Here is a 24,123-nt window from a genome sequence, read left to right as displayed (position 1 = left end):
ATTTTTGAGACAGAGAGACAGAGCATAAATGGGGGAGGGTCAGAGAGAGAGGGAGACACAGAATCTGAAGCAGGCTCCAGGCTCTGAGCTGTCAGCACAGAGCCCGACGCAGGGCTCAAACTCACGGACCGCGAGATCGTGACCTGAGCGGAAGTCGGATGCTCAACCGACTGAGCCACCCAGGCGCCCCAGGGGACTCTTTCTAAAGCACAGTTCTCACTGCACTGCTCCAGTCTTCTGTGGCTGCCCATTTTCCTGAAGGTGAAGTCTGACCAGCTTCAGCGTGTCCTGCTAGACTGCACAGCATTGGTCCCTGCCTGCCTCTGAGCACAGAGGTTCACCTCCCTAAACCCAATGTGCAGCTCACGACTGCTCCTCCTTCCATTCCTTTGAGGGCCCCAAGCCCTACGCCCTCAGCTTAGGTCACCATTTGCAGGAAGCCTTTGTGGACTGCTCGTTTATGGGCCACAACTCCTGTGCTGCCCCATCCCCGCACTGGCCACCCCCTGCCCTTCTTCTCAGTGGCAGGTTTGTGTCCCCCTAGACGGTAGCCCTCTTGGGCAGAGGGCCCGGACCCAGATACAGGGTGCGCGAGGATGAAAGGGGAGGCGCGGGTGTGTGGGGTCTCAGCTTGGGACGCAGGGAGGCCGGGCCGGGGGCGGGGGGCGCACGTCGAGGCCCCGGCTGGGCGCGCGCTTGGCCGGGCGGGGCGCGGGCCTTGGCCGTGGCTGTGGAAAGAGGAGGGTGGAGGCCCCGCCCCGCCGCGCCCCTCCCGCCGCCCCAGCCCCCCCCCACCCCGCGCCGCCCGCCCACTCCGGCAGCCGCGAGGGGCGGCCGGCAGAGCGACGCGGAGCCCCGCCGGCGCGGACCTCGACGACACCCCCTGCCAGGAGCCCGCGCGCCCGGGCGGCCCTCGAGGGCAGGGAGCGGCGCCCGGCGGCCGCCCTTGCAGGTAAAGGCCGGGAGGCTGGCTCGGACTCCGGGGCTGGGGGCTCCCGAGGGCAGGACCCGGCCTAGGCTGCCCCTGAGATTGTCTGGGACAGCGAGACCAGCGACTTGGGCCGCGGGGTGGAGACGGGATGGGACCTCGGGCCAGAGTGTCGGCGCTAGGATGAGAGAGCCCATCCCGTTCCCTGTGCCCCGTTTCCCCCAGGCAGATTCCCGGATAAAGCTCTCTCCTCCCTTCCTCTCCCAGAAGTGGGGGCTCCAGCATCAGACTGCTGGGTGGAATCCTAGATGATGGGGCTCTGGGCACATCACTTCACCTCTGGGAGTCTCCCTTCCCACCTGCGAAGTGGGAGCGACAAAGCTTCCCCCACAGGGCGGTGGAGGAGACAGGAGGGGTGAGGGGCCTTAAAGCCCCCCTCTAGCCTTGGGCAGGGGAAACCCCTCAGCTTCTCCCTTCCCCCTCTCTCCATCTCTCTGCCATTCCTGGCTCGCTGGCCACCTTCCAGTTCCTCTGTTTTTCTGCTTCTGCCCCCAGGTCCCTCCTATTGTAGGTGTTCTGGCAGCACCCCCAAACTGGAGACTGAGGCTCAGCATCCCCCTGCCCCAGCTTGGAACCGAGACTTGCAGGGATGAGAGGGCCCTTGCTTGGCCCAGAGGGACTGGGGTCTATGGACCCCAGGACAGCCTCCCCAGTGTGTGTGTCCAGAGGCTGGAGACGGGGTAGCCCCGGGAGTCCCTGGGTGGAGAAGCCCAGTTCGCTCCCCATTCCCCAGGAGTGGTCAGCTGGGGAAGGGCAAACTCTCTGAGTTTGCTTGTTGCGTGTACGGGTGTACCAGTGTGTGCGCCTGTCAGTGTGTGCACTTGCGCGGTGCGAGGGGGACAGTGAGTGTCTGCCAGTTGATTAATGTGTGTCGGTGGGTGCTTGGGTGAGACCCCCAGTGTGTGTGAGAACATGCTAGGTTCCAGACAGGCCTCCGTCAGGGGTCCCTCGCAACCCAGAAGTGTTTCCTCTCGTCTGGCTTCAGTGCCTCTTGCTAAGACCCGTGCCTTTGTCTGGTGGCAAGGGTCCATCCCCTCCTCAGAGTGCCCTTAGCAAAGGCCACCTCTGGGAAGCTGCCATGGTCATTTGAAAGGGTGGGGAGCTGGGGTGGCTGGGGTTTCTCTCTGGGCGTTGACCCTCACTGCCCTGAGCAGATGGAGTGCCCTCAGGGAGCCCATTCTAGAGCCCGGGACGGGGGGGGGGGGTGTCTGGTGGGCACGCACTCTGCAGGGGAGCTGGCAGTTTTGGTCGGGGCATAGATGCCTCCACTGGGTTCTCGCTGGGCTGGTGACCACTAACAGATCCTTGGACAGTCATCCCAGAACGATGAGGGCATACCACAGACACATTCACAGTCACACACAGCTACACTCCCTCCCACTGACAGTCATGCACAACCACACAGGTGAACATGCTCTACTGAACACATGCCACCACAGATGCTGAAATGACAGGGCACGTGTGTGCACGCGCGCACACACACACACACACACCCAAACTCCTACAGACACATGGCAGGCCCCATGTGGCCCAGCCAGACATACTCAGGACAACACGCATTCACACACACGCTCACACACTCAGGCACACTCACCAGGGTCTCTCCCTCTGGTTTCACTTTGTCCACCAGAGCGAAAATGAGCGTTTCTGCTCTTTGGCTCAGTGGAAGAGGAAAGAAAAAATGGAAGTGAATTTGTATGCTAGCAAGAGGGAGGGGAAAGATACCAAACAGGGCTGTCAGCTTAACCACCCCTCACTACCTCCTCTGCTCCCGGTCTGAGCCAGACCAAAGGTTGGCAGAGCCCCAGTTTCCCAGCCCTGCTGGCCCCCCAGCCCTCTCCAGACCCCCCAGCAGCAGGCATGGGGGGCTCCCCTTATGGGACGGTGGGGCCTCAGATGAGCGGGTCCCATCTGTGGCCCGAGGCACTTAGAGTTGGAGTGGAGAACCGGAGAGGCACAGGGGCCTGTCATATGGGGTGCAGCTGTGTCTCAAAGTGTCCGTCGAGGTACATGAGAGGGAGGCACCGTGCAAGCCAAAGTGCCGGAGGGAGGGCCTATCAAGGAGGCAACACCAAGGAGGTGACTCTGGCTAGGGTTTTCAAGGAGAATGAGAACTTTGACAGGTGCAGGTGGTGAAAAGGGGGAATGGAGGCCATCCCAGTCAGAGGGAACAGCAAGTGCAAAGGTATGGAGGTGGGAAGGTTCTCTTAGGGGACAGTGAGCAATTGGTGGATCACACAGAAGGGGAATGAGTGGGAGGGACTGAGCACTACTTTGGGGTCAGATTTCCAAGAGCCCTGACCAGAGAAAGGGTGTGAGCCACAGAGTGATGCAGTCTGGGAATCACTGTGGTTGCTCCTGGGGCAAGGATAAAAAGGCATCTTATAGGCAAGGAAATCACTGAGGAGGCTGGGCCCATTTGAGGGTGAATGCAATGGCTGCCGAGGTGGGTGGCTGGCATGGGGATGAGAGGAAGGAGTAAGGGGAGAGACTGGTCAGGCCTCGGTGATTGGCTGTGGGGGTGAGGACAGGGTCAGCCAGGACCCTTCTACTGGGTGATTGTGGCCTGTCTCCAGTGGAGGCAGGTGAAGAGAGGTATGGATTTGGACCCTGGAGTCTGGTATGCTGAGATAGCGAGGGACTGGGTGTTGAGTGTGGTCATGAGTTTGGGGGTGTAGTGTCTGGGAGGCCTGGGGTGTGTACAGAAGCCCGAGTAGGGGTGTGAGGCCATATGTGTATACACAGGTGCCCAGACATCAGCCAGGGAAGTCATACTCTCAGAAAGGGAATTCCGGATCCACTCTGTTCTGTGGGCATTTCCAGGGTCCTGGGGTGTGGGCAGTGGGTCTTGAGTGAAGGCCGTGTGTGCAGTGAGCGGAAGAGGTGGCCTTGGGAGTTAGACAGACCTGGGTTCCTTTCCATGTGACCCTGGGTAAGCGGCTTCCTCTGTTTCCTCATCTATAAAATGAGAATGCTAATGCTTGTCTCCAGGGGTCATTTTACCTGCAGAGAGGTAAGGAGTGGTCCCAAGTCACACGTGTCATCAGGGTGTAGCACCTGGGACTTTCCCCCACACTGCTGATCAGTGTTGGTTGCACCTCTCTGGGCGGATCCTGGGAAGGGACGTGGGAGGACTTGGTCCTGCTTCCAGTCAGATTCTTGGAAAGGTCCGAATTGGGAGGCGACTGTGCCCGTGCCACCTGGATGGGCTGAGATTCCTGGCTCTTGGAGGGCAGAAGGGGGTGGTAGAGGGTTAGTGCTTCGTGGGGGGAGCCATGCCGGCTTTATCATCTCAGGGGTGGACTCAAGGAGACTCAAAGAGGAACTTGCCTGAGGTCACACAGCAGCCAGTAGCAGAATTGAGACCAGAGGCCAGGATCCTGGCCTCAAGCCTCCCTTCCTTCCAGAGGCCGCTCCACTAGCAGGAACCATCAAGGACCTGGGGTGGAAGGAACTTTATCACCTGAGTTTCTCTAACATCAGTTCTTTCTGTCCCCTTGGGGGAGGGTAACAGTTAAGAGTTTATTGGGTGCCTACTGTGTGCCCGTTCCTATGTTCACATGTCTCATTTAGTCTTTGTAACAGTGCTGCAAGGCAAGAATCAGCGGCCCATTTAACAGAGGGGAAAGTGGAGGTTCAGAGAGGTCAATAATCTGGCCAAGTGTCAACTTGTTGAGTGCTGAGCTGGGATTCACTCCCAAGTCTGTGAGGATGCCTGACTCATGTGCTTCCCACCAACCTCCCGGGGTCACTGCCCTCTCCGGGGCCTGATTTGGTGGAGAAAGGGATGGAAACTTAACTGTTGAGCATCCACAGTGCCCCTAGACATTTTCACGGCACAAGGCGCTTTTTGTGGGGTGGGGAACATGGGGTGTAGCAGGCATGAGAAGGTCAGGCCCAGAGAGCCCGGAAGAGAGGGGCCTAGGATGGTGTTTTCTAGTGTCTAAGAGCCCACAGTGGTTCTGGTGGGCCCTACAAGGGAGGGAAGCTTCTGGAAGGAAGGGGTCCTGGTTTTGGGTCTCAGTTCTGCCACTGGCTGCTGTGTGATCTCAGGTGACTTCTCCTCTGGGGCCCCATATCCCATTTATGAGATGGGCCACTGATGCCACCCTGGCTCTCCTTAGAGCCTGTGCCGAGGAGCGATGTAGACTGGGGGGTGGAGGGGTCCTTTCTCCTCTCCGGAAAATCAATCCCTGGAGGCTGACTCTGTGGTGTGCATCCCTGCCCTGCGGCCACAGCCCTCACTCCCCAGAAGCTTTCTCTGTGTCTAGCCTTGTTCCCTCCCACCACGGCTGGTGCTGGCCGCCATGCAGCCCTGCGTGGGCCCTTCAGGCCACGCTCCTCTGACAGGCGACCACGGCTCAGCTCGTGGCAAACATTCTTTTCATAGTTCCGGGAGCACAGCAAATCCGGCCGCTTAGCCAGGAATGCAGAGTCCCCTCCTGCGGCGGCAGCAGGGACGGCAGCAGGGACTTGGGCAGGGGGGAGCTCCTGGGGGTCAGGCAGGAGGGGCTGAGGGGACCCCCTTCTCCCCGCCCCCACTGTGCCTCTGCTCCAGGGGGCTGCGAGGCTGTCGTCATCATCTGTGGGCTCCCTCAGCTTAGGTGCAGACTCTGGGGCTATCCACCACTAACTGGCTGAGTGACCTGGGGAAAGTGCTCCCTGAGCCTCGGTTTCTTCATCTGTAAAATAGGGTTTAGAATACTAACCTCACAGGGCTTTGGGGAGGGGTTGTGGTGATGATAATTATAATAATAATAGCAGACATTTATCGAACGTTCCTATATGCCAAATACCACGAGAAGTTCGTTATATGAAATTAACTCATGGAATCCTTACACGTGCTCCATGAATAGGAATTGATCCCATGTCACTGATGGAGCAGCTGAGGCACAGAGGAGTGAGGTCACATGCTAGTAAGAGGTAGGGCTAGGAGACGAATCCATGCAGTTGGGCTCTTAACCCATCATGATTTTTCTTTTTTTCTTTAAAAAAATGTTTTTTTAATGTTTATTTTTGAGAGAGAAAAAGAGCACAAGCAGGGGAGGGGCAGAGACAGAGAGGGAGACACAGAATCTGAAACAGGCTCCAGGCTCTGAGCTGTCAGCACAGAGCCCGACACGGGGCTCGAACTCGGGACAGTGAGATCATGACCTGAGCTGAAGTTGGACGCTTAACCGACTGAGCCACCCAGGTGCCCCACCCATCATGATTTTTCAAGCAAGACTCTCAGTCTGGGCCTGCTTGGAAAATGGGGACTTCTTCCATGAGCCCATCTCCAGGACAGGCAGATCATTTGCCGATCAGCACCTCAGTTTGGAAAGTTAGGATGGGGATGGGGGCCTGGGACCCTGGCCAGCCTCCTTGGGAGCCCTTTGCAGAGAAGCTGGCAGGGGGCTGGGGGGGGTGCAGATTATCCCACCCACATCTGGCCTGGGATTTAGCTGGCGACAGGCTCCAGTGCAAAGAGGAGATGTCGCCAGGGGAGGGGCTCAAGGAGGAGATTAGGAAAGGCAGCTGTGGGTGGAGGTTAAGAACAGAGTCCCATTGAAGTAGGCCCAGGCACTGCCCTGGCACACCCACCCGCCCCTGCTTCCTATTTTGTAGGACTGAGGGAGCCTTGATCAACTGGAGAAGGTTCCTGAGGCCCTTGACAGTAGCTGCCCATCCTATTCCCAGCCTTGCCTATCCCCATTGCCATCTGGGTTGAGGCAGCACAGGTGCCGTGGAGGAGAAGTGGGGAGAAAGACCCATGGCTGAGGTCTCCAGGAACCCCAACTATGTAGGGGTTTGGCCATTTGGGGTTTGGGCAAGCACCAAAGTTAAGATCTGGCCCCTGTGTTTCCCAGTCCTGTAACCTTGCAGAATGGATGTCACCCATTCTGGATCTTAGCGGTCCTCCTCAGAATGGGACAATTCTCACCTTCCAGGGTTACATGAAAATTGATAACGTAGTGCCAGGAGCATGCCTAGTGCCATGTCCAAGGCATAAAATGTACTTGGGGTTTAGAGACCATTGTCCATAAATGCTAACGTGGGAGGGGTGGGGAGCCAGCTGTAGGCTGGGCCCAGGGTCTCTGATTCTGATGTTCTCAGGCTGACACCAGCTAGCCCTTCTCATTTCTAATCATCTGTATAATGCGGAGGTTAAGAGCCCCTTTGGAGACAACAGCCTCGGTTCCAATTCAGTCTCCATCCCTCATGAGCTGTGTGTCCTTGGGCCAGTTATTTAACCTCTCTGTCCCTGGTTTCCCCCTCTGTAAGAAGGGAAGGCAAAGTACCCTGCTTCGTGAAATGAGATCATCCACGACAGGAACCCAGAGCCAGGCACATAATAGGTGCACAATAAATGTTAGCTATGATCGGTTAGTTCTTTTGTTTTTTTCCATCCTCTGGATACGTTTAGGGCTTTCACACCTCCACGCCCTCACATGTGCTGTTCCCTCGGCCTGGACTTATTGCCTGTCCCCGCCACCCCCCCATTAAATGCACGTTCATCCTTCAAAGCCCAGATTTGACATAAATCACTCCTCCTCCCTGAGCCTCATGGTGGGGCTGGGGGCTGTGGCCAGAGAGACTAGGGTTGAGTTGGGCAGTGAGGACCTCCCACTCAACCTCATCGGCTGGGCCGGGCCCTCGGAGAGTAGCCTCACGACCCACGTGAAGGGTCATGGCGTTCAGTGGCAGGGACTGAGGCAGGTCTTAGCTGAGTCAGAGGGAAGGCCTAGGAGGTGCTGGCTCTGGCATCTCGCTGCTTGTGCAGCAAGAGACGGGGCTGGGATGTCAGAGTTTCCATGGGAGCAGGCAGAGGCAAGCAAGCAGCTGGAGGAGAAAGTGACGCTGCTGCTGGCCTCCCTGCCAGGTAGGCTGGCTAGGTGTCCCCTCCCTATCCACCCCAGAGTTACAGCTGGGCCTGGACTACAGCCTCAGCTCCCTTGTGTCCAGCTGTGTGACATGAACTAGACATGATTGATGGAGGCAGAAATGGGGACCTGGCCATCCAGGGCTCTGACCACATCTCCTTCCCACTCAACAACCTTCTGTGGCTCCCCACTGCCTTCCAAAGAAATGCAAGCATGGCATTCAAGGCTCCTCACTTTGTTGCCCTGGCCTTCTCAGCTCCTACTTGTCCTCTCCAGCCCACGGCACTTCTGGACCTTCCCTGTATCTGCCAAGCAGCTTCCTAGTGCCTGAAGTTCCTTTTCTTACTCTGCCTTTCAGACTCCTACTCTCCCTTCAGGATCCAGTTCTAGAGTCCCTTCCTACATGAAGCCTCTGGGGAAACTCAAGGTGGAGGCAATGTTCCCTGCTTTGTGCTTCCCCAACCCAGAGATCTTAGCCAATTGTGTGATGGTCACTTGTCTGATGCCTCCAGATAATTTAGGGCAGGGAAGTGCATGGGGCTGAGCCATTTCTGTGCCCCCAAGGCCCAGCCTCGGTTCCCCACATAGAAGGAGCTTCCTCAGGCAGGAACTGTAGCCTCTAGTAGGGGCCACCCTAGCCCAGGGCGTGGCAGAGAGTAGGGACATCTCCAGCATGGATCCTGGCACACAGAGAAGCTTCCTCAGCCTGGGCCTTAGGGCAGGAGGGACTCCATCAAGCCAGGGCCAGGCACCCCATGGGCATTGCCAAGTGTGCTGGGAACAGATGAAGGAAGACAGTGATTGTGGGGCACTCATCCTGGCTCCCTGAGATGAGGGGCTGAGACTGGGGCCAATTTCCAGCAGAGGCTCCCGGTAAGAGGCCTGCGGTGGGCACTGGGTGGCTGAGCCAGGGCAGGAGGCTTCCCGGCTCCTGGCATCTTCCTCACTGTTTCTCTTTCATCCTCAGGCCTTGCCTTTGCTGGGACCTTCAGAGGCCCCTCTGACCTGAGAGGTAAGCTAGATTTGGGGGCAGGGCTCGCTGATAGCCCCAGCCGGATGAGGCCTGTGCTTGCTGCTAACTTTGCTCCCGCCTGCTGCAGCAGAAGCCCCTCCCAGGCTCAGGGTGTCCTAGCGGGCAGCCCCTCTTGCAGGTGACCTCAGCTCCCTGCGGCCTGGGCTTTTAAAACCCCAGCCCAACTCGGAAGCAGCTTTTTCTCATTTGTGAACTATTTCGCCCTGGCTCCTTGGCGCAGCCTGTGTTTGCTTGGCCTGCCCGGGTGCAGTGGCCTGGCTGTGCTCCTGCCGGGCCCCCTCCCAGCCCAGCCCGACTCCTCCTGCCGCCGCCGCCGCTGCCGCCACCGAGCGGGGAAGCCACGAAGGCTCAGGAATCTTGGCAGGCGTGAGGCGGCAGCGGGCGGCGGGTGGCGCTCCGGAAAAGGCTGCAAATGTGAACCAGAAGGCGAGGGATTGGCTGCCGTGAAGGCCCTGCCTGGCCCGGCCTGGGCCTTGGGCACAGCTGGGTCTGGGGGGGACATTTCCATGTTCAGTCCTGGTCAGAAGTTCAAGGCCTCTGCTGGGAAGTGAGCGATGTCACCAGCTGAGGCCTGAGCCCCTTGGCAGGGCAGGGCCAGTCTGAGGACACATACTGCCCTGAGTCCTGCCCACTGCAGGCCTCTTCTGGTTCTTCTGCCCCCAGATGGCTGTTCCTACCTCCCCGGACACGTTTTTGCCCCAAGATGCTCCTCCCCAGGGTAGTGGTGGGACTTCTCCTCTCAGAGATGGGCAGAGGCTGGAGGCCTGAGAAGTGGACCTAATCCCTGGCGGGAGGGAGAGTCAGCCCAAGCCCCCTACACCCCAGAGGTGAAAAGGATTCTGGAAGAACCACGAGCTGGAGCACCCAGGCTGCAGACTGTACTGAGCGCATACTGTGTGCCAAGCCTAGTCAGGTAGGGGTGGAGGAAGAGGGACGCAGGGGTAGCTGTTTTGCCTGAGGGAGGCAGGGAAGGCTGCTCGGAGGAGGCGGCATTTGAGCTGTCTTAAATAAGGAATAACATGTTTGCTTGAAGGAGAAAGAAAGGGAATTCTGGGCGGAGAAGGCTGTGTGGCAAAGGTAGGCAGGCGGGTAGAGGAAAACACTAGGTTTGGGGTGCCTGGATGTGAGGGTGCTGGGGCCCAGGACTGGAGCGGGCTCCTCTCACTCCCAAGTGTGTTTTCCCCAACGGGGAGTCTGCAGCCCTTGTCCAGGCTACAGCAACCTGGCTGGTGAAGCCCTATTTTTATCTCCAGTCTGTGTCTTGCTCTGTCCAATTCCAGACGTGCAGTTCTCTGCCTCTGGGGTGCCCCCACCCCAGAGGTCCCCTATTCTTCTTTGCCCAGATGTTCTCAGCTCTGCGCTCAGTTTGGAATGTTCCACCATTACTCCTATGGACCTTAGAGCTTTGACCTGTCTCTCCAGCCTGCTTATAGTGCTGCTTCTCAGACTGAGGTCCCTGTGGTCTGGGTGACACGCCTGCAGAGGTGAGGGATATTGGGACTCTTGGCAAATTTGAAACCTGGTAGGGGACACAAGGTGGGCAGGGGCAGTGCTCCTGTCCTGCCATCAACCTGGATGATGAGGTGGCCTCCAGGCAACGCTGCTCTGGCCTGGCTACCTCCCTTCACACCCCCAAGTCCAAGATTCCACGCAGTTCTTTGGTTTTGGAGCAATCCTCATGCCTGTGCATTAAGATGTGAGGTGGTCAGAGTCTCCTATTGATCTGCAAGGACAGAGAGCTCAGCTTATGGGGCACCGTCTCCACAAGTCTCCACCTGGGGAGGTCAGACACACACCTGATGTTAGCATGAGCATTAAGGCCATAAATGCTGGCCTTTCAGAGGGTCCCATCAAGTGACTGACAGCTAGAGATTATATTATAGAGGCTGGAACTCAGACAGGGATTGAAGTACAAGGACATAGGAGAGGAGAGAGACAAATGGGGTCACAGAGACAGGCAAAAATAGGACAGTGACACAGAGGTGGGATGAGAGAGACACCCGGAAGATGCCTGAGATGGACAGGCGGGTGAGAATCTGGGTTCAGTGACACCGAGACACGGAGGAAGGGACACAGGTGGGCATGGCACACACCCACATGGCTCCCACAGTCACACTGTCCCGGCCTCCTCCTCCGTCGGACTCTCAGAGTGGGCGCCACCGTTGTGATCTTGGGGTTTTGCCAGGCTCACCATCAATCTCTGCCCTCTCCACCTCCTCCATCTAAATTGGTCCACATCCTGCTGGGTCTGAAGTAGGCCTCCTTGTCCAGGAAGCCACATGAATTGCGGAATAACATGGAATTTATGAAGTTGGTACTAGGGAGCCACTGGAGAATCCAGAGCAGGGGAGGGCCATGGGCAGAGCCATGCCAAAGTGTGGTCCACACACGGTCAGCATCACCTCACCTGGGAGCTGGTTAGAAATGCAGACGGTGGGTCCTATTCCACACCTACTGAATCAGGATCCCTTGGGGGGGGGGGTGGCCCCGGAACCTGTGTTTTAACAAACCATCTGATGCACACTAAAGTTCAAGAAGTGCTGTTGGAGTATCTGTGGGAAAACAGAGAAGCTGAGAGTGAGTGTGGGAGAGAGGCTGCTATGATAATGCAGGCGAGGATCTGGCAACTTTATATAACAAACCTTTACTAAATGGTTGGAATGTGTCGGGGCTGTGTGTTGGGAGAGTACAGGGTCTGTGTTAGGACACAGATTATGGGGAATAAGGGAAAGGAATAGAAGTGAGAGAAATAGAGGAGGCAGTCTACAGGATTGGACTGGGGGTGTAAGGGTAAAGGCAATGTACAGTTGTGCATGTTGGTTACTACACAAGAGCACCCAGGAAAGGCAATGAGAGCATCTGAGTCTGCTGGAAGTAGGGCTAGCCTTTTCTAATTGTGCGGAGGCATTGTGCAGGCTAGATTCCTCACTGCCCTGTAAAGAAGGAAGGATCAGAAGTGGTGTCCAGATATCTGGCCTGGGCCTGTGGGAGAGGCAAGGATGTCAGTAATGGGGAGAAGATAATGGCAGCAGTTTGGGTGGAGGTATCTGAGGGCCAGCCAGGTGAAAAGGCTCAGCTCAGAGTTGAACACAAGAGTCAGGCTCAAAGTGAGGTTGTAGCTGGAGGCCGATGTGGGAGCCCTCCGTGATGGGACTGGGGCTGTGGGGCTGGTGAGAGCTGGAAACTGCAGGAGAAACATCCAGAGACAAGACGTGAGGCCTGAGCCAGCTCCTTGAGGCAAGCCTGGGTCTGCAGAGTGGGCAGGGGAAGGAAGCCGAGAAGAATCTGAGGAGGAGCCTTTCCAGGAGGGAGGAGACTTGGGCCACAGGCAGGATTTGGTGCAGGGGGGAGGAGGCACCAGGCGAGGGGTGGGAGCAGCACGCAGGGGTGAGGGGTAGAGATGGTCCTTTCAAGGAGCTTAGCTGAGAAGGCTGGGGAGAGATGAGGGTGTCTGGGGCGGGGGTGGGGGGGGCAGTTAGGCCTGTGTGGACAGGTGAGGGAGAGGCTGGAGATGGGGTGGGGGTGGGGGGCAGACCCAGACAGAGGCCCCGGGGAAGGGGTATGGAGGTGGTTGGGCCTTGAGTAGGTAGCACCCCTTTCATGTGAGACGCAGGAAAGGAGGACTGGAAAGAGCTCCCCAGTTCCCACCCGCTGGGAAAGAGGCAGGCGGCAGAGGGGCCAGGGAGGGAGCCCTGGCCGAGTCCGGAGCTGCCTGGCTGGGTGGGGGTGGGGCGGGCATCATGCCCAGTGGGTGAGGGGGGCAGCCCCTCTGCTCCCGTCTGAGATCCATGACTCCATCCCAGCCATGAGCAGGCTGTGGGACTCCTGGTCAGTCTCATCTCCGGAGCGGTCAGGGAAAAGGCCTGGGAGGCCAGAAAATTGACTTTGGAACTTTCACAAGGTCCTGGCCTTTGGCAGCAAGCCACCTGAGTTTTTTAAGGGTTGGAGGAGATGTTGCTTTGCAGCAAGAGAAACTGAGGTTAGACTGAAGGGAGAACTTCCTGGCCATCAGGGCAGCGGGACAGAACAGCACACCTGGAGGGGCCAGTGACTCAGATCACCTCAGTTAATCCTTTCACATGTGAGGACACTGAGGCTCAGAGAGATTAAGTCACTTGCTCAAGATCACACATCTCATAAGTGGCTGTGCTGGAATGGGAGTCCAGGGGCTGCCAGAACCTAGGAGAGCTTTAGGGGTCCCCAGGGCTGGACCCCTGAGAGAGAGAGCCTGAGCAAGAAACGCTGCTCACCTGTTGAGGTGGCAGAGACAGGGCTGGAGAGAGAGACAGAGAGAAATGAGTCCGGGCCAGAGACCCAGGGAGAGAGCAGAGAGGGAGGCTGGGTGAGTGGGGAGACAGGAGGTACTAGGGGAGTGAGCGGGGCAGCCGGATCCCGCAGAAATGTCTCCACAACAGGAAGCGTCTCATAACATACCTGTGGTTTGGCCAGGCCCCGGGGCTGCCTGAGCGCTCCCCGAGCCCCCCCCCCCCCCCCCCCCCCCCCCCGCCCCACTGCAGCCGCCTGCCGCTGCAGGCCGTCTGGGGTGGGGGGCTTGGAGGGTAGGAGCCTGTGCAGGGCTGAGCTCCATCCACCCCCAACCCTGGGAGGGGGGCTGCCAGGGCCACACTAGCCCCACCCCTGCATGGTCCATTAGGTGGTCCATTAGGAGCCTTCTCCCTCAGCCCCCCTTTTTATCTGAACCTCTGGTAGCTCATCTGTGAAGTGGGATGGGGAGTGCGCAGGCCTTTACATTACGTAGGATCGCCCGGGTCCCCTCTGCTGGTCACCCCTGGGACCAGACCCTCTGAGAGAGGGGACTGGTGGGGAGGGGTCACTGTTAGCTGAGGTCTCTTCCCTTCCTGCAGCCATGTCCAGGAGAGAGGGGTCTATATTTGTGCCACTTCTTCCTGCCGGCACCCAGTCCTTCCCCCCCAACCCCGTATTGGTCTGAAAGACCCTGGAGCACTCTGCACTCCCAGCCAGCTTCCTTGGCCGCCCCGGGAGGAGGCCCAGGCTGCCACAAAACGCTGACTTGGACAAAACGCTGTTTTACGGGGATTTGTTGAAAAGGGGGAAATCCCCGCTAAGGACTTGCAGCTGTCCAAACACCGCGTCTACCCTGCTGCCGCCACCACTCAATCCCCTGAATCAGCGTCTCCTTATGCACCCCACCTCCCGCCCCTGCCAGCCCAGCCTCTTCCCATCTGCCCTGATTCCTGTGTTCCCCCAGAGAGGGTGATGGCTTGCCCAAGGTCACACAGCAGAGCCGGCCTTGAGCCTCAGGGCCCTCCCCTGAACCCCGACACTCCTAGCGAATGAATCGTTCTTTTCTCTGCACCTCTGTTCCCTGTGCAGGCTGTTCTTAGCTGAAGTCCTTTGGGACAATGTGAGTGTTCCCACTTCTTCCCAATCTAGCCTACCTGCACCCCTCTGGCCTGGGGAGGGGGTTCCCAGGGCAGTGTGACAGGTGCAAAGTCTGAGGAAAGGACTGAGTGAGTTATTGGCACGGTCTTTAAACTTGATGGTGACTTGAGGTCATCCAACTTTTATGGAGTGTCCCTGTGTACCAGCCAAGTCCGGTGCTGGGCATGGAGTGGGGAGAATGTGGCGGGGACAGAGAGTGAAAAGGCCAGAGAGGAACACAGAGCTGGGACCAGGGCAGGCATCCGATAGGCTCCCTGGATGTCCAAGGATAAGTAAAAATCTGGAGACTTGAGTGTTCAGAAGCCACAGAGCTTCAGGGAGCCTGTGGCGCGGGAGGGGGGCGAGGGGCAAGAAAGGGGTGCCAGTGGAAAGGAGGCAGGGGGCTTGGAGGCACCCAGGCACCCCTGGGTCTGATGGTGGCTGGGTTGGGGGCAGTCTGTCCCACGAGGCTGCCGCAATGTGCCACTCCAGGGGCATCATTTCTCTCTGCAGCCCTGAGAACAGGCTCAGCACACCCCTTCTCCAGGTCATGGGCTTGCTTCCACTCCCCGGCCCCCACTGGACTGGCAGAAGCCAGCCTCCCCTCCAGGAGCTGGAGTGATGTTCTCTCCCCAAACCCACAGGCAGTCTGGAGCCTCTCTGTCTGTCTGTCTAGGGGCTGCCCTCTCCTGTCTGCCTCCCCCTGCTGGTTCTCACAGACCTCTGCTCAAATCCTCAGGCTCCCTATCTCCAGAAAGAAGAGTGGGGGGGGGGGGGGGGGGCGGGGGGGGGGCTCTTCCTTCCCAGGGGCCTTGTGGGAATGAAATCATTTATTTATTTATTTTTAAATGTTTATTTATTTAGAGTGCAAGCGGCGAGGGTGGGGGGGTGGGGGTGGCAGGGGAGCAGCAGAGAGAAAGAAAGAGAGAATCCCAAGCAGGCTCCGTGTTGTCAGTGAAGAGCATGACACAGGGCTCGATCCCACAAACCCTGATCATGACCTGAGCCAAAATCAAGTAGGATGCTTAACAGACTGAGCCCCCCAGGCGCCCCCCGGGGAATGAAAGACATCAGCTCTGGGGTCCTGCAGCAGACCTATCACCCTCAGTGGAGGGGGCACAGTGCAGGAGGTGCTGGGACAGGGCGAGTTTAGGAAGCCACAGGGTGTGAGGCGGGGACACTTCCCAGAGATCCGCATTGCCAAGGAGGTTGTAAGATGGGGAGCTGGCTGGGGGGTCCTGCCTGGGCTCCTGGCTGGACTTGGGACTTTTGCCTCGGTGTCCTGCCTGCCTGTGCTCCCGCACAGTCCTTTGCCTTAAGCATCTTTCCAGCTAAACCCGAGGCTTGCCTCACCCTCCATCACCCTCTACCCCAGTGAGGCCTCAGCTCAGCATGGGAAGAGGGTGAGGGCTCCCCGAACCAGGGCTGTGCTGACTCCTCCTGTGACAGTGCCATGACCGTGGCCTCTGGCCTACCAGGCCAGAACGGCCCCCTTGCCTCCCCCTGCTTCTTGTTACAAGCTCTGCCCCCTCTGCCTGCTCCCTCACACCCCTGCCCACCCACCAGGCAGATCATTCTGTCTGTGTGAATGGGTGAGCACCCCCACTCCAGGGCCCCTGCCCGGTGCAAGTGGCCTGTGCAGGAGGACCCTTATCCCGTGCCAGAGAGGTGGGACAATACGGTGGTTAGGGGCTGGGGCTCCAGGTTTAGGTTCGGACCGCACGTGCTTCCTCATGTGGAAAACAGGACCAGCAAGCCTCTCAGGGCTGAAACGTTAGGGCAGTGCCAGCCAGAGCCTCCATCAGCGGGACTCACCTGAGGGCCGGGCCCAGAGGCTGCAGCCTCAGTCCTGGCATCAGTCGTGGTGCAGACAGAACAGGCGGCCTGTGTGGAGGGCTGTATCCTGGGCAGGATTCTTCTAGTCCAAGCTTCTGTTTCTACATCTATAAAATGGGGATAATAACTGTATGAGCCCCAGGGGTCACTGAGAGGATCCTGTGAGACGGAGCCTGCAGAGCTCTGGGCTGGGGAGCCCCACAGGTGGTGGACGTTACTGTTACTGTTCTGGGGCTCAGGGGAGCTTGAGGGACCTACGGGCCCAATGTTACAAAACCGGTTGATGGCAGAGCTGGGTTGGCAGCTTCACCGGCCTTCTCCTGAGCTCTGCATCCATTCCTGTGAAGCTCTGTGTGATACTGAGCACCTCTAGACTCAGCCCAGCACCAGGGAGGGCTCTGCTCCCCACACGCATCCTGGATGTACATAACCCACCCCCAAACACCTCGTGCACTCAGGCACATGTGTGGAGAGGCCCCTGGGGGTGAGAGGAGCCCAGAGCAGGGAGGCAGGGGAGGGACTTGCCTCGCATGTGCAAAATGCTGGGTAGTCTCTCCTTCCAACATTGATGGGTGCCCACTGAGAGGCAGGTACAGTATCGCCTCTCATCACGGCAGCCCTGAGAAGCGGGTTGTTAGTCCAGCGTTTTAAAATAACGTCTTTGGCATGCCTGGGTGGTACAGTTGGTTGAGCATACAACCCTTGATTTTGGCTCAGGTCATGATCACGGGGTCGTGGGATCAAGCCTCACGTGGGGCTCCATGCTGAGCATGAAACCTACTTGAGATTCTCTCTCTCTTCCTCTGCCCCTCTCCCCGCTGCTCATGCGCATGCTGTCTCTAAAATAATAAAATAAAAATAACATCTTTATTGAGATACAATTCACACATCGTAACAGTTGGCCCATTTAAAGTGTCCGATTCAATGGTTTTTTTTAAACGTATTTGCCGTTGGCAGCCTTTACCACAGTCAATTTTAGAATGCTCTCATCATCCCTACCAGAAACCCTGTACCCATCATTGTGGTCACTCCCTTTCCCCCTTCCAGCAGCCCTCAGCAACTACTAGCCCACTTTCGTCTCTTTACATTTACCTATTCTGGGCACGTCATATAAATGGAATCATATACAATTTGTGACTGGCTTCCTCACTTAGCATGATGTTGTCAGGGTTTTCCTGTAATGTGACACGTAGCAGTATTTTACTTTTATTGCTGAATAATACTGCGTCGTATGGTCATGCCATCATCTGTCCAGTGCACATCTGTGCTATTTCTACTTTGTGGCTGTTATGAATAATGTCGCCATGAACATTTGGGTATGTGTTTTTGTGTGGACATCTTGTCCCATGAGGAAAGTGAGGTTCACAGAGTGGAAACTCTAGCTGGCAAGTGGAAAACGCAGGCTGGGTGTCCACATCTTGTTGGACAGGCCTTGTTCTCAGAGCTGAGCTAAGTGCTGTGACAGGGCTAGGTCAGGAGGCAAAGGAGTGAGGGGTTAACTTTATAGCAGAAGGGGTGACGGCTTCCCAAAGGCCTTAAAGGATGAGTAGGAAATTGAAAGAACATCGCAGGTGGAGAATCAGCAGGGGCAAAGGCCCAGAAGTGCGAGGCTGCCTCATGTCTGGGGCAAAGGTATGGTGGAGAGGAGGAGGAGAGACAGGGGTGGTAGGTGATAGGGTCAGAGCCACAGGCACAGACTAGATTTAAAAAGGTCTTGAATGCCATGCCAGACACCACAGAGGATCCTGAAGGCAGAGGGGAGCCCCAGAAGGGCACCATCAACATAATGTGAAGTCAGACAGACCTTAGTCAGCCCCCAGTTCTGCTGACCTTTGCTTTAGTTTTGTCATCTGGAAAATGGGGATGACAATAATAATAACTTGTTAAAGTATTGAGAGCATTAAGTGAGTTCCTGTCTCTGGAGCACTCAGCCCAGTACCTGGCAGAAAGCCAGCCCAGCACATGGTAGTGGGTGTTATCAAAGGGTTTTTAGCAGGGGTGTGCCGAGGTCAGATGGGTGCTCTGGAAGGTGTACATTCTGATCTTTTTGTGAGCCCCTGGGTCTGGTGCTAAGCCACCCGGGGGCTGGCTCGATGGCCCGTCTCGATTCTTCACTGCAGCACGCCCGCGGACGCCATGCGGGGGGCTCTGACGCCCCTATCTTCGCTGCTGCCACTGCTGTCGCTGCTGCTGCTGGGGTGCGGACCGCGGGCGGCCACCGGAGGCGGGGCCGGCGGGGCAGCGGGCTACACGCCGGTGAAGTACGTGCAGCCCATGCACAAAGGACCCGTGGGGCCGCCCTTCCGCGAGGGCAAGGGCCAGTACCTGGGTGAGCGCCTCCCCGCCCCGCAGGGCCTCAGACAGCTCCTGACCCCCACCGGCTCCTCCCTGGCCCTCAGCCACAGCCCCTCCGTCTCCAGCAGAGACCTTCTCCACTTCCCTTTTCTTCCTGACGCCGGTCTGGGGATTCGGCCCTCCGAGGGGCCGGAAGTGGGCGGCTGGCAGAGGTGATCTTCAGGTGGGGTGGGGAGGAGGAGGGACGGAAGTAGGGGCGCCCCGCTGCAACTGGTTCTAAGGAGGGCTGCTGGCGCCACCTGGCGGCCATTTCTCCCCCTCCAGGTCTTGCGGGGACGAGAGTCACCCAAGTTTTTGGGAAGGATCAAGACCTGGGTAGGTTGGGTGCTAGGAGCCCCCAAGATGGCCACTGGACCATCCCTAAACTCTATCATCCATGTACACACGAAGGGGAGACGGGGTGTGGCCTTTATGAGCAGATGTAGTGTACCCCATGGGGGAGTGGGTAGAAGGGTCCAACCGTCTCCACGGCAGGCCCCTGACTGCCCCTTCTCTCTCTCTCCCTCAGAAATGCCTCTACCGTTGCTGCCAATGGACCTGAAAGGCGAGCCTGGTCCGCCTGGGAAGCCTGGGCCTCGGGGGCCCCCTGGCCCTCCTGGCTTCCCAGGAAAACCAGGCACTGGAAAGCCAGGGCTACATGGACAGCCTGGCCCTGCTGGGCCCCCTGGCTTCTCCCGGATGGGCAAGGCTGGTCCCCCGGGGCTCCCGGGCAAGGCCGGACCACCAGGGCAGCCAGGGCTTCGGGGAGAGCCGGGGATACGAGGGGACCAGGGCCTCCGGGGCCCCCCAGGACCGCCTGGCCTCCCTGGACCCTCAGGCATTGCTGTCCCTGGGAAGCCAGGCCCCCAAGGAGTGCCAGGGCCCCCAGGATTCGGAGGGGAGCCAGGGCCCCAGGGGGAGCCTGGGCCCCCAGGTGATCGAGGCCTCAAGGGGGATAATGGAGTAGGCCAGCCAGGGCTACCTGGGGCCCCAGGGCAGGGAGGTGCCCCTGGACCACCTGGCCTCCCTGGTCCAGCTGGCTTGGGCAAACCGGGTTTGGATGGGCTTCCTGGGGCCCCAGGAGATAAGGGTGAGTTGGGGCCTCCTGGAGTGCCAGGACCCAGGGGGGAGCCAGGGCCTCTGGGCCCAAAAGGGCCCCCAGGTGTGGATGGTGTGGGGATACCAGGGGCGGCAGGGGTACCAGGGCCACAGGGCCCAGCAGGGGCCAAAGGGGAACCAGGAACCCGGGGCCCCCCTGGCCTGATAGGCCCCACTGGCTATGGGGTGCCAGGACTGCCAGGCCCTAAGGGGGACAGGGGCCCAGCTGGGGTCCCAGGACTCTTGGGGGATAGGGGGGAGCCAGGTGAGGATGGGGAGCCAGGGGAGCAGGGCCCACAAGGCCTTGGGGGCCCCCCAGGACTTCCAGGGTCTGCAGGGCTCCCTGGCAGACGTGGGCCCCCTGGGCCCAAGGGGGAGGCAGGGCCTGGAGGACCCCCAGGAGTGCCTGGTATTCGGGGTGACCAGGGGCCTAGTGGCCTGGCTGGGAAACCTGGGCTCCCAGGAGAGAGAGGACTTCCTGGGGCCCATGGACCCCCTGGACCTACTGGGCCCAAAGGTGAGCCTGGTTTCACAGGCCGCCCTGGGGGACCAGGGGTGGCAGGAGCCCTGGGGCAGAAGGGTGACTTGGGGCTTCCTGGGCAGCCCGGCCTGAGGGGCCCCTCAGGAATCCCAGGTCTCCAGGGCCCAGCAGGTCCTATTGGGCCCCAGGGACTGCCAGGCCTGAAGGGTGAACCGGGCTTGCCAGGACCCCCTGGAGAGGGGAAAGTGGGGGAACCCGGAGTGGCTGGGCCTACAGGGCCTCCTGGGGTCCCCGGTTCCCCAGGACTCACTGGCCCTCCTGGGCCTCCCGGGCCACCTGGTCCCCCTGGAGCCCCCGGGGCCTTTGATGAGACTGGCATCGCCGGCCTGCACCTGCCCAATGGTGGAGTGGAGGGCGCTGTGCTGGGCAAGGGGGGCAAGCCACAGTTTGGGCTGGGCGAGCTGTCGGCCCACACAACGCCTGCCTTCACCGCTGTGCTCACTTCGCCCTTTCCCGCCTCCGGCATGCCTGTTAAATTTGACCGGACTCTCTACAATGGCCACAGTGGCTACAACCCAGCCACTGGCATCTTCACCTGCCCTGTGGGCGGGGTCTACTACTTTGCTTACCACGTGCATGTCAAGGGCACCAATGTGTGGGTGGCCCTGTACAAGAACAACGTGCCAGCAACATACACCTACGATGAATACAAGAAGGGCTACCTGGACCAGGCATCTGGCGGGGCTGTGCTCCAGCTGCGGCCCAACGACCAGGTCTGGGTGCAGATGCCGTCGGACCAGGCCAACGGCCTCTACTCCACTGAGTATATCCACTCCTCCTTTTCAGGGTTCTTGCTCTGCCCCACATAACACCACGGGGGCCTTGCCGCCTTGGCCTCCTCCTCTTTAGTGGTAGAGAGACCTTCTCCGTTACAAGAACCTCCATTTAAAGAAAAAAACCAAAGGCTGAACAGACGCGGAAACAGAGGCGGCCGTGGCCTTGGCCCAAGGAGATGGATTCGGTTTCTCCCTCCATGCAGGCTGAGGTGGTTCCTGGAAGAGGCTGGCCTGGGTTCCTCTCCCCCAAGTGTCTGTGCAGTGCTGGGGTTGCACCCCCATTGCAGGCAGGGCCCCAGGACGCTCAGCCTGGCTGTCGGAGACCCCTGCCTCGTTGGGAGTCCTGGGCTCTGCTGGGCGGTCAAGGATGCTGCTTCTCAGAGTCGGAGCTGAGAGGGGCCCGTGCCCCACCATGCCATTTTCCCAGGGAGACATGGGCCCAAGCCCTGCCCTTCCTGCTGGCCTCTGGATGGCACCTGCTTAAGGAATGAGGCATGGCCACCCTCGGATCTTGGCTGGGGCTCTTCCAGCTCTCCCGGGACCTCCAGCAGATGACGGTGGGTCCCCTGAAGAATTTTTGCTTTCGGGGGAAAGCAAAGGGTGGGGGGCATTGAGGTGGCCAGTGTGGACACCCTGCCAGTGCTGCAATCCCAGGGTGATGCTGTGGCATCAGGCCTGTTCAGGGTGTGTGGCCCCTCCTGCAGGCTCCTGGGAATGGCCAGGCCCCTTTCTGCTCCAGCTGCCGCCACAGGAGCAGTGGTTTGTGACAGGAGGGGCACGGACCTGGGGCAGGATGGCAGCCCTTCACGTTCATCTCCAACTCCCAGCCTGCTCCCACCAACTGGCTCTGCTCAGTGTAAGGGCAGCTGCACAGGCCCTTAGGGACTGCCGCAGCAGGCACGAGGCAGGAGCGACCGTCAGTGAACACGAGTGTCCTCCCTTTCTCTCCTTTCACCTGCTGGCAGAGGGCTGATGTTTTCATACAAAATTGTAAGGTGTCCTTGCCGCACTCAGCCTGAGTGTCCCCAAGGCAGAGAGCCTCTTTTTTGGCCCTCAGAACAAGGTACACACAAGCTCTGGGATGAAGAAGGCTCCCGCCTGCTTCTCCTTAACAAGAACCATGTGGAGGGTATGTGTGTCTACCAGAGGGGTTAATCTGAGGGGGCTTCCTCTCCTTCTACCCTCTGGTTCCAATTTCCTGTTCTAAGCAGGATTAGGGCCCAGAAGGCTGAGGCTCTGAGAAAAAGGGTGCCAATAGGCCCCTTTGGGATGAGTTGACTCTGGATGTTTCTGCCATTTTCCCCAAGCAGAGCCCCCACCTGTAGCAAATAGGCAGGATTCCTGCCCCTCCCATCCCCTAGTTCAAGCTCAGTAGATAAAGCAGAGATTAGTGCTGGGACAAAGCTGGCCACTTTCCCCGGTGGCTCCAGGCCTGTCCATTCAGCTCTCCCCAGGACAGCCCATTTGTCTGTACCAAGTGTGAACCTGGGTCACCCAGTGTGGTCTCACACTGCTCCAGTACTGGCCAACGCCAGACTGTCCATGCTGAAAATGGGAGGGTGGTGGCTGACTTCTGGCTCACTGAGCTGCGGTGCCCTGGGCCCCTCGCCAGGCCTCCCTCCGCGACCCACTTCTCCCAACAAAGTAGGCCATTTGACTGCTTGCTTTGTCTTTCAAAAGAAGGGAAACCCAAAGCTGCCAAGTGACACTTTAATAGGTTTTGGCTGGGGGTTGTGGTGGATTTCTTGATCCCCGATACCCAAGAGAAGGAAGGAGTCTCAAAACAAGCTTGGTGGGGTCCCTTGCTCAGCCTCCTTCCTGAGCCGAAGCCACCACCATCTGACCAGTCAGGGAGGGGTTCTGATAGGCAGAAATTCATCAGCTCTCGGGGATGGGGTGGGGGGCATTGCTCAGGGCCTAAGGAGGGCACTGGGGGAGCCAGAAAAAGCTATTTCATAGAGCTGAGCTTCTGCTAAATGTCATTCCTGAAGCCTTTGGGGAGGGGTGGCTGATGTTTCTGAAATGTCTATGGGATTTTAATTCCAGGTGTCCACTTAACTGACCAGCTTTGATAAACAATGCCAAGTTTTAACTATGAAAACTACAGTACCTTGGTGCATTTTTATATTCTGATTTCTAGGGTTTGTGTTTTTTTTTTTTTTTTTTTTTGGTTGTTTTTTTTTTAAGATTAAGGTTTAAATGTTTTCATTAGTGATTTCATTTCTAACTTGGTATATGAAGCTTAGTTCTCTACATACTTATTATGTGCCCTGTGTCACAGATTTGGGAAAAACGCACTTGGGAATCAAAAAAAAAAAAAAAAAAAAAAAAAAAAAACAAAACCAAACAAACCATAGGACTTCTTTTTGAAAAGAAAAACAGCAGTATTGACTGTATTGACACACCTCAATAAAACCTGTTGTATAAAACAGTGCTGTGCAGGAACTGGCATTGATGTGGAGGCATCTCAAGCCTCTGGATTTCATAAGGCATCCAGGGAACTCTCTGGGGCTCTTGTTCTATGCCTTCTCTCAAGGAGCATGCATTGCTCCCCAGGCCCCCAGCCATGGGTTCTGTCACCACATCGCAAATGCTGGATGCTCCTAAGCTGCCTAAGGCTCTGCACCAAGTAAATGCCAAGAGGCATTTTAAGCAACCAAAGCAAGGCAGTGATTGGGGTTGGAGCTGGGGGAGATGGTTTGAGCTTCCCTGGAACATTCCTGCAAGCTCTTAGGGGTGGGGGAGCATGAGAGCTGGCTCAGAATCCCAAGGACCAAGTTTCAACATTTGATACAAATTATGAATGAAATTATGAACCTCTGATCCTGAGGGTGGGGCCAGTGCCAGGCCCGCTGCTGAAGGCACGACTGGAGGTGCTGTCCTGGACTGAAAGCACCTGCCCGCAGCTTCCCATGCTGAGCACTAGGCATCGGTCCCTGGCTCTAGGGATGGGGCAGCAAACCTGGAACAATCCAAGTCCTGGGAAGTCCTGTGGTTTGCCCCTGCCTGGCAGGACACAACCTTGGCTGAAAGCAGACCTGCCCATCAGTCCTCAAACCTCAGGTTAGCTGCAAAGCTGGGCATGCTTCTCTCTCCCCTGAGGCTAGGGTAATCTGAAAATATCCCAGAAGTTTGAGGGGAGAGGTCTTCTCCCTTTTAAAATTTTCCTTTCCTCAAAATGGTATACAGAACCATCTTTCAAGCCAAGGCCTTTGACGGGGGCCCAAGATAACAGAATGAGGCACACAGCC

At 57.9% G+C, this 24,123-nt stretch overlaps 1 protein-coding gene and 1 long non-coding RNA gene across 3 annotated transcripts; one reads left to right on the top strand and one right to left on the bottom strand.

Moving 5' to 3' along the window:
* The first annotated feature begins 810 nt into the window (after positions 1 to 810).
* On the top strand, positions 811 to 23,303 carry COL8A2 (collagen type VIII alpha 2 chain). Of its 2 annotated transcripts, XM_086716462.1 has the most exons (4): positions 811 to 952; positions 8,819 to 8,863; positions 18,244 to 18,452; positions 18,987 to 23,303. In XM_086716462.1, the coding sequence occupies exons 3-4, from the start codon at positions 18,260 to 18,262 to the stop codon at positions 20,903 to 20,905; spliced, it is 2,112 nt and encodes a 703-aa protein (XP_086572588.1). In that variant the 5' UTR covers positions 811 to 952; positions 8,819 to 8,863; positions 18,244 to 18,259; the 3' UTR covers positions 20,906 to 23,303. The 2 variants fall into 2 exon arrangements, with proteins under 2 accessions (XP_086572588.1, XP_086572589.1); XM_086716463.1 differs by lacking the exon at positions 8,819 to 8,863 and having other exon boundaries at positions 821 to 952.
* Positions 10,740 to 19,714, bottom strand: LOC147577917 (uncharacterized). Its single transcript, XR_015254607.1, has 4 exons — positions 18,551 to 19,714; positions 16,649 to 16,962; positions 16,103 to 16,230; positions 10,740 to 11,436 (listed from the first exon to the last, which is right to left on the bottom strand). It is a non-coding gene; the product is annotated as an uncharacterized LOC147577917 (long non-coding RNA).
* Positions 23,304 to 24,123: the final 820 nt, after the last annotated feature.

This window comes from Puma concolor, chromosome C1, assembly GCF_028749965.1.
Source record: "Puma concolor isolate L17-30 chromosome C1, mPumCon1.1.hap2, whole genome shotgun sequence".
NCBI classification, from domain to species: Eukaryota; Metazoa; Chordata; class Mammalia; order Carnivora; family Felidae; genus Puma; species Puma concolor.
The sequence above is the reverse complement of the archived record's forward strand: the minus strand, read 5'-3'. Positions and strand labels throughout refer to the sequence as shown.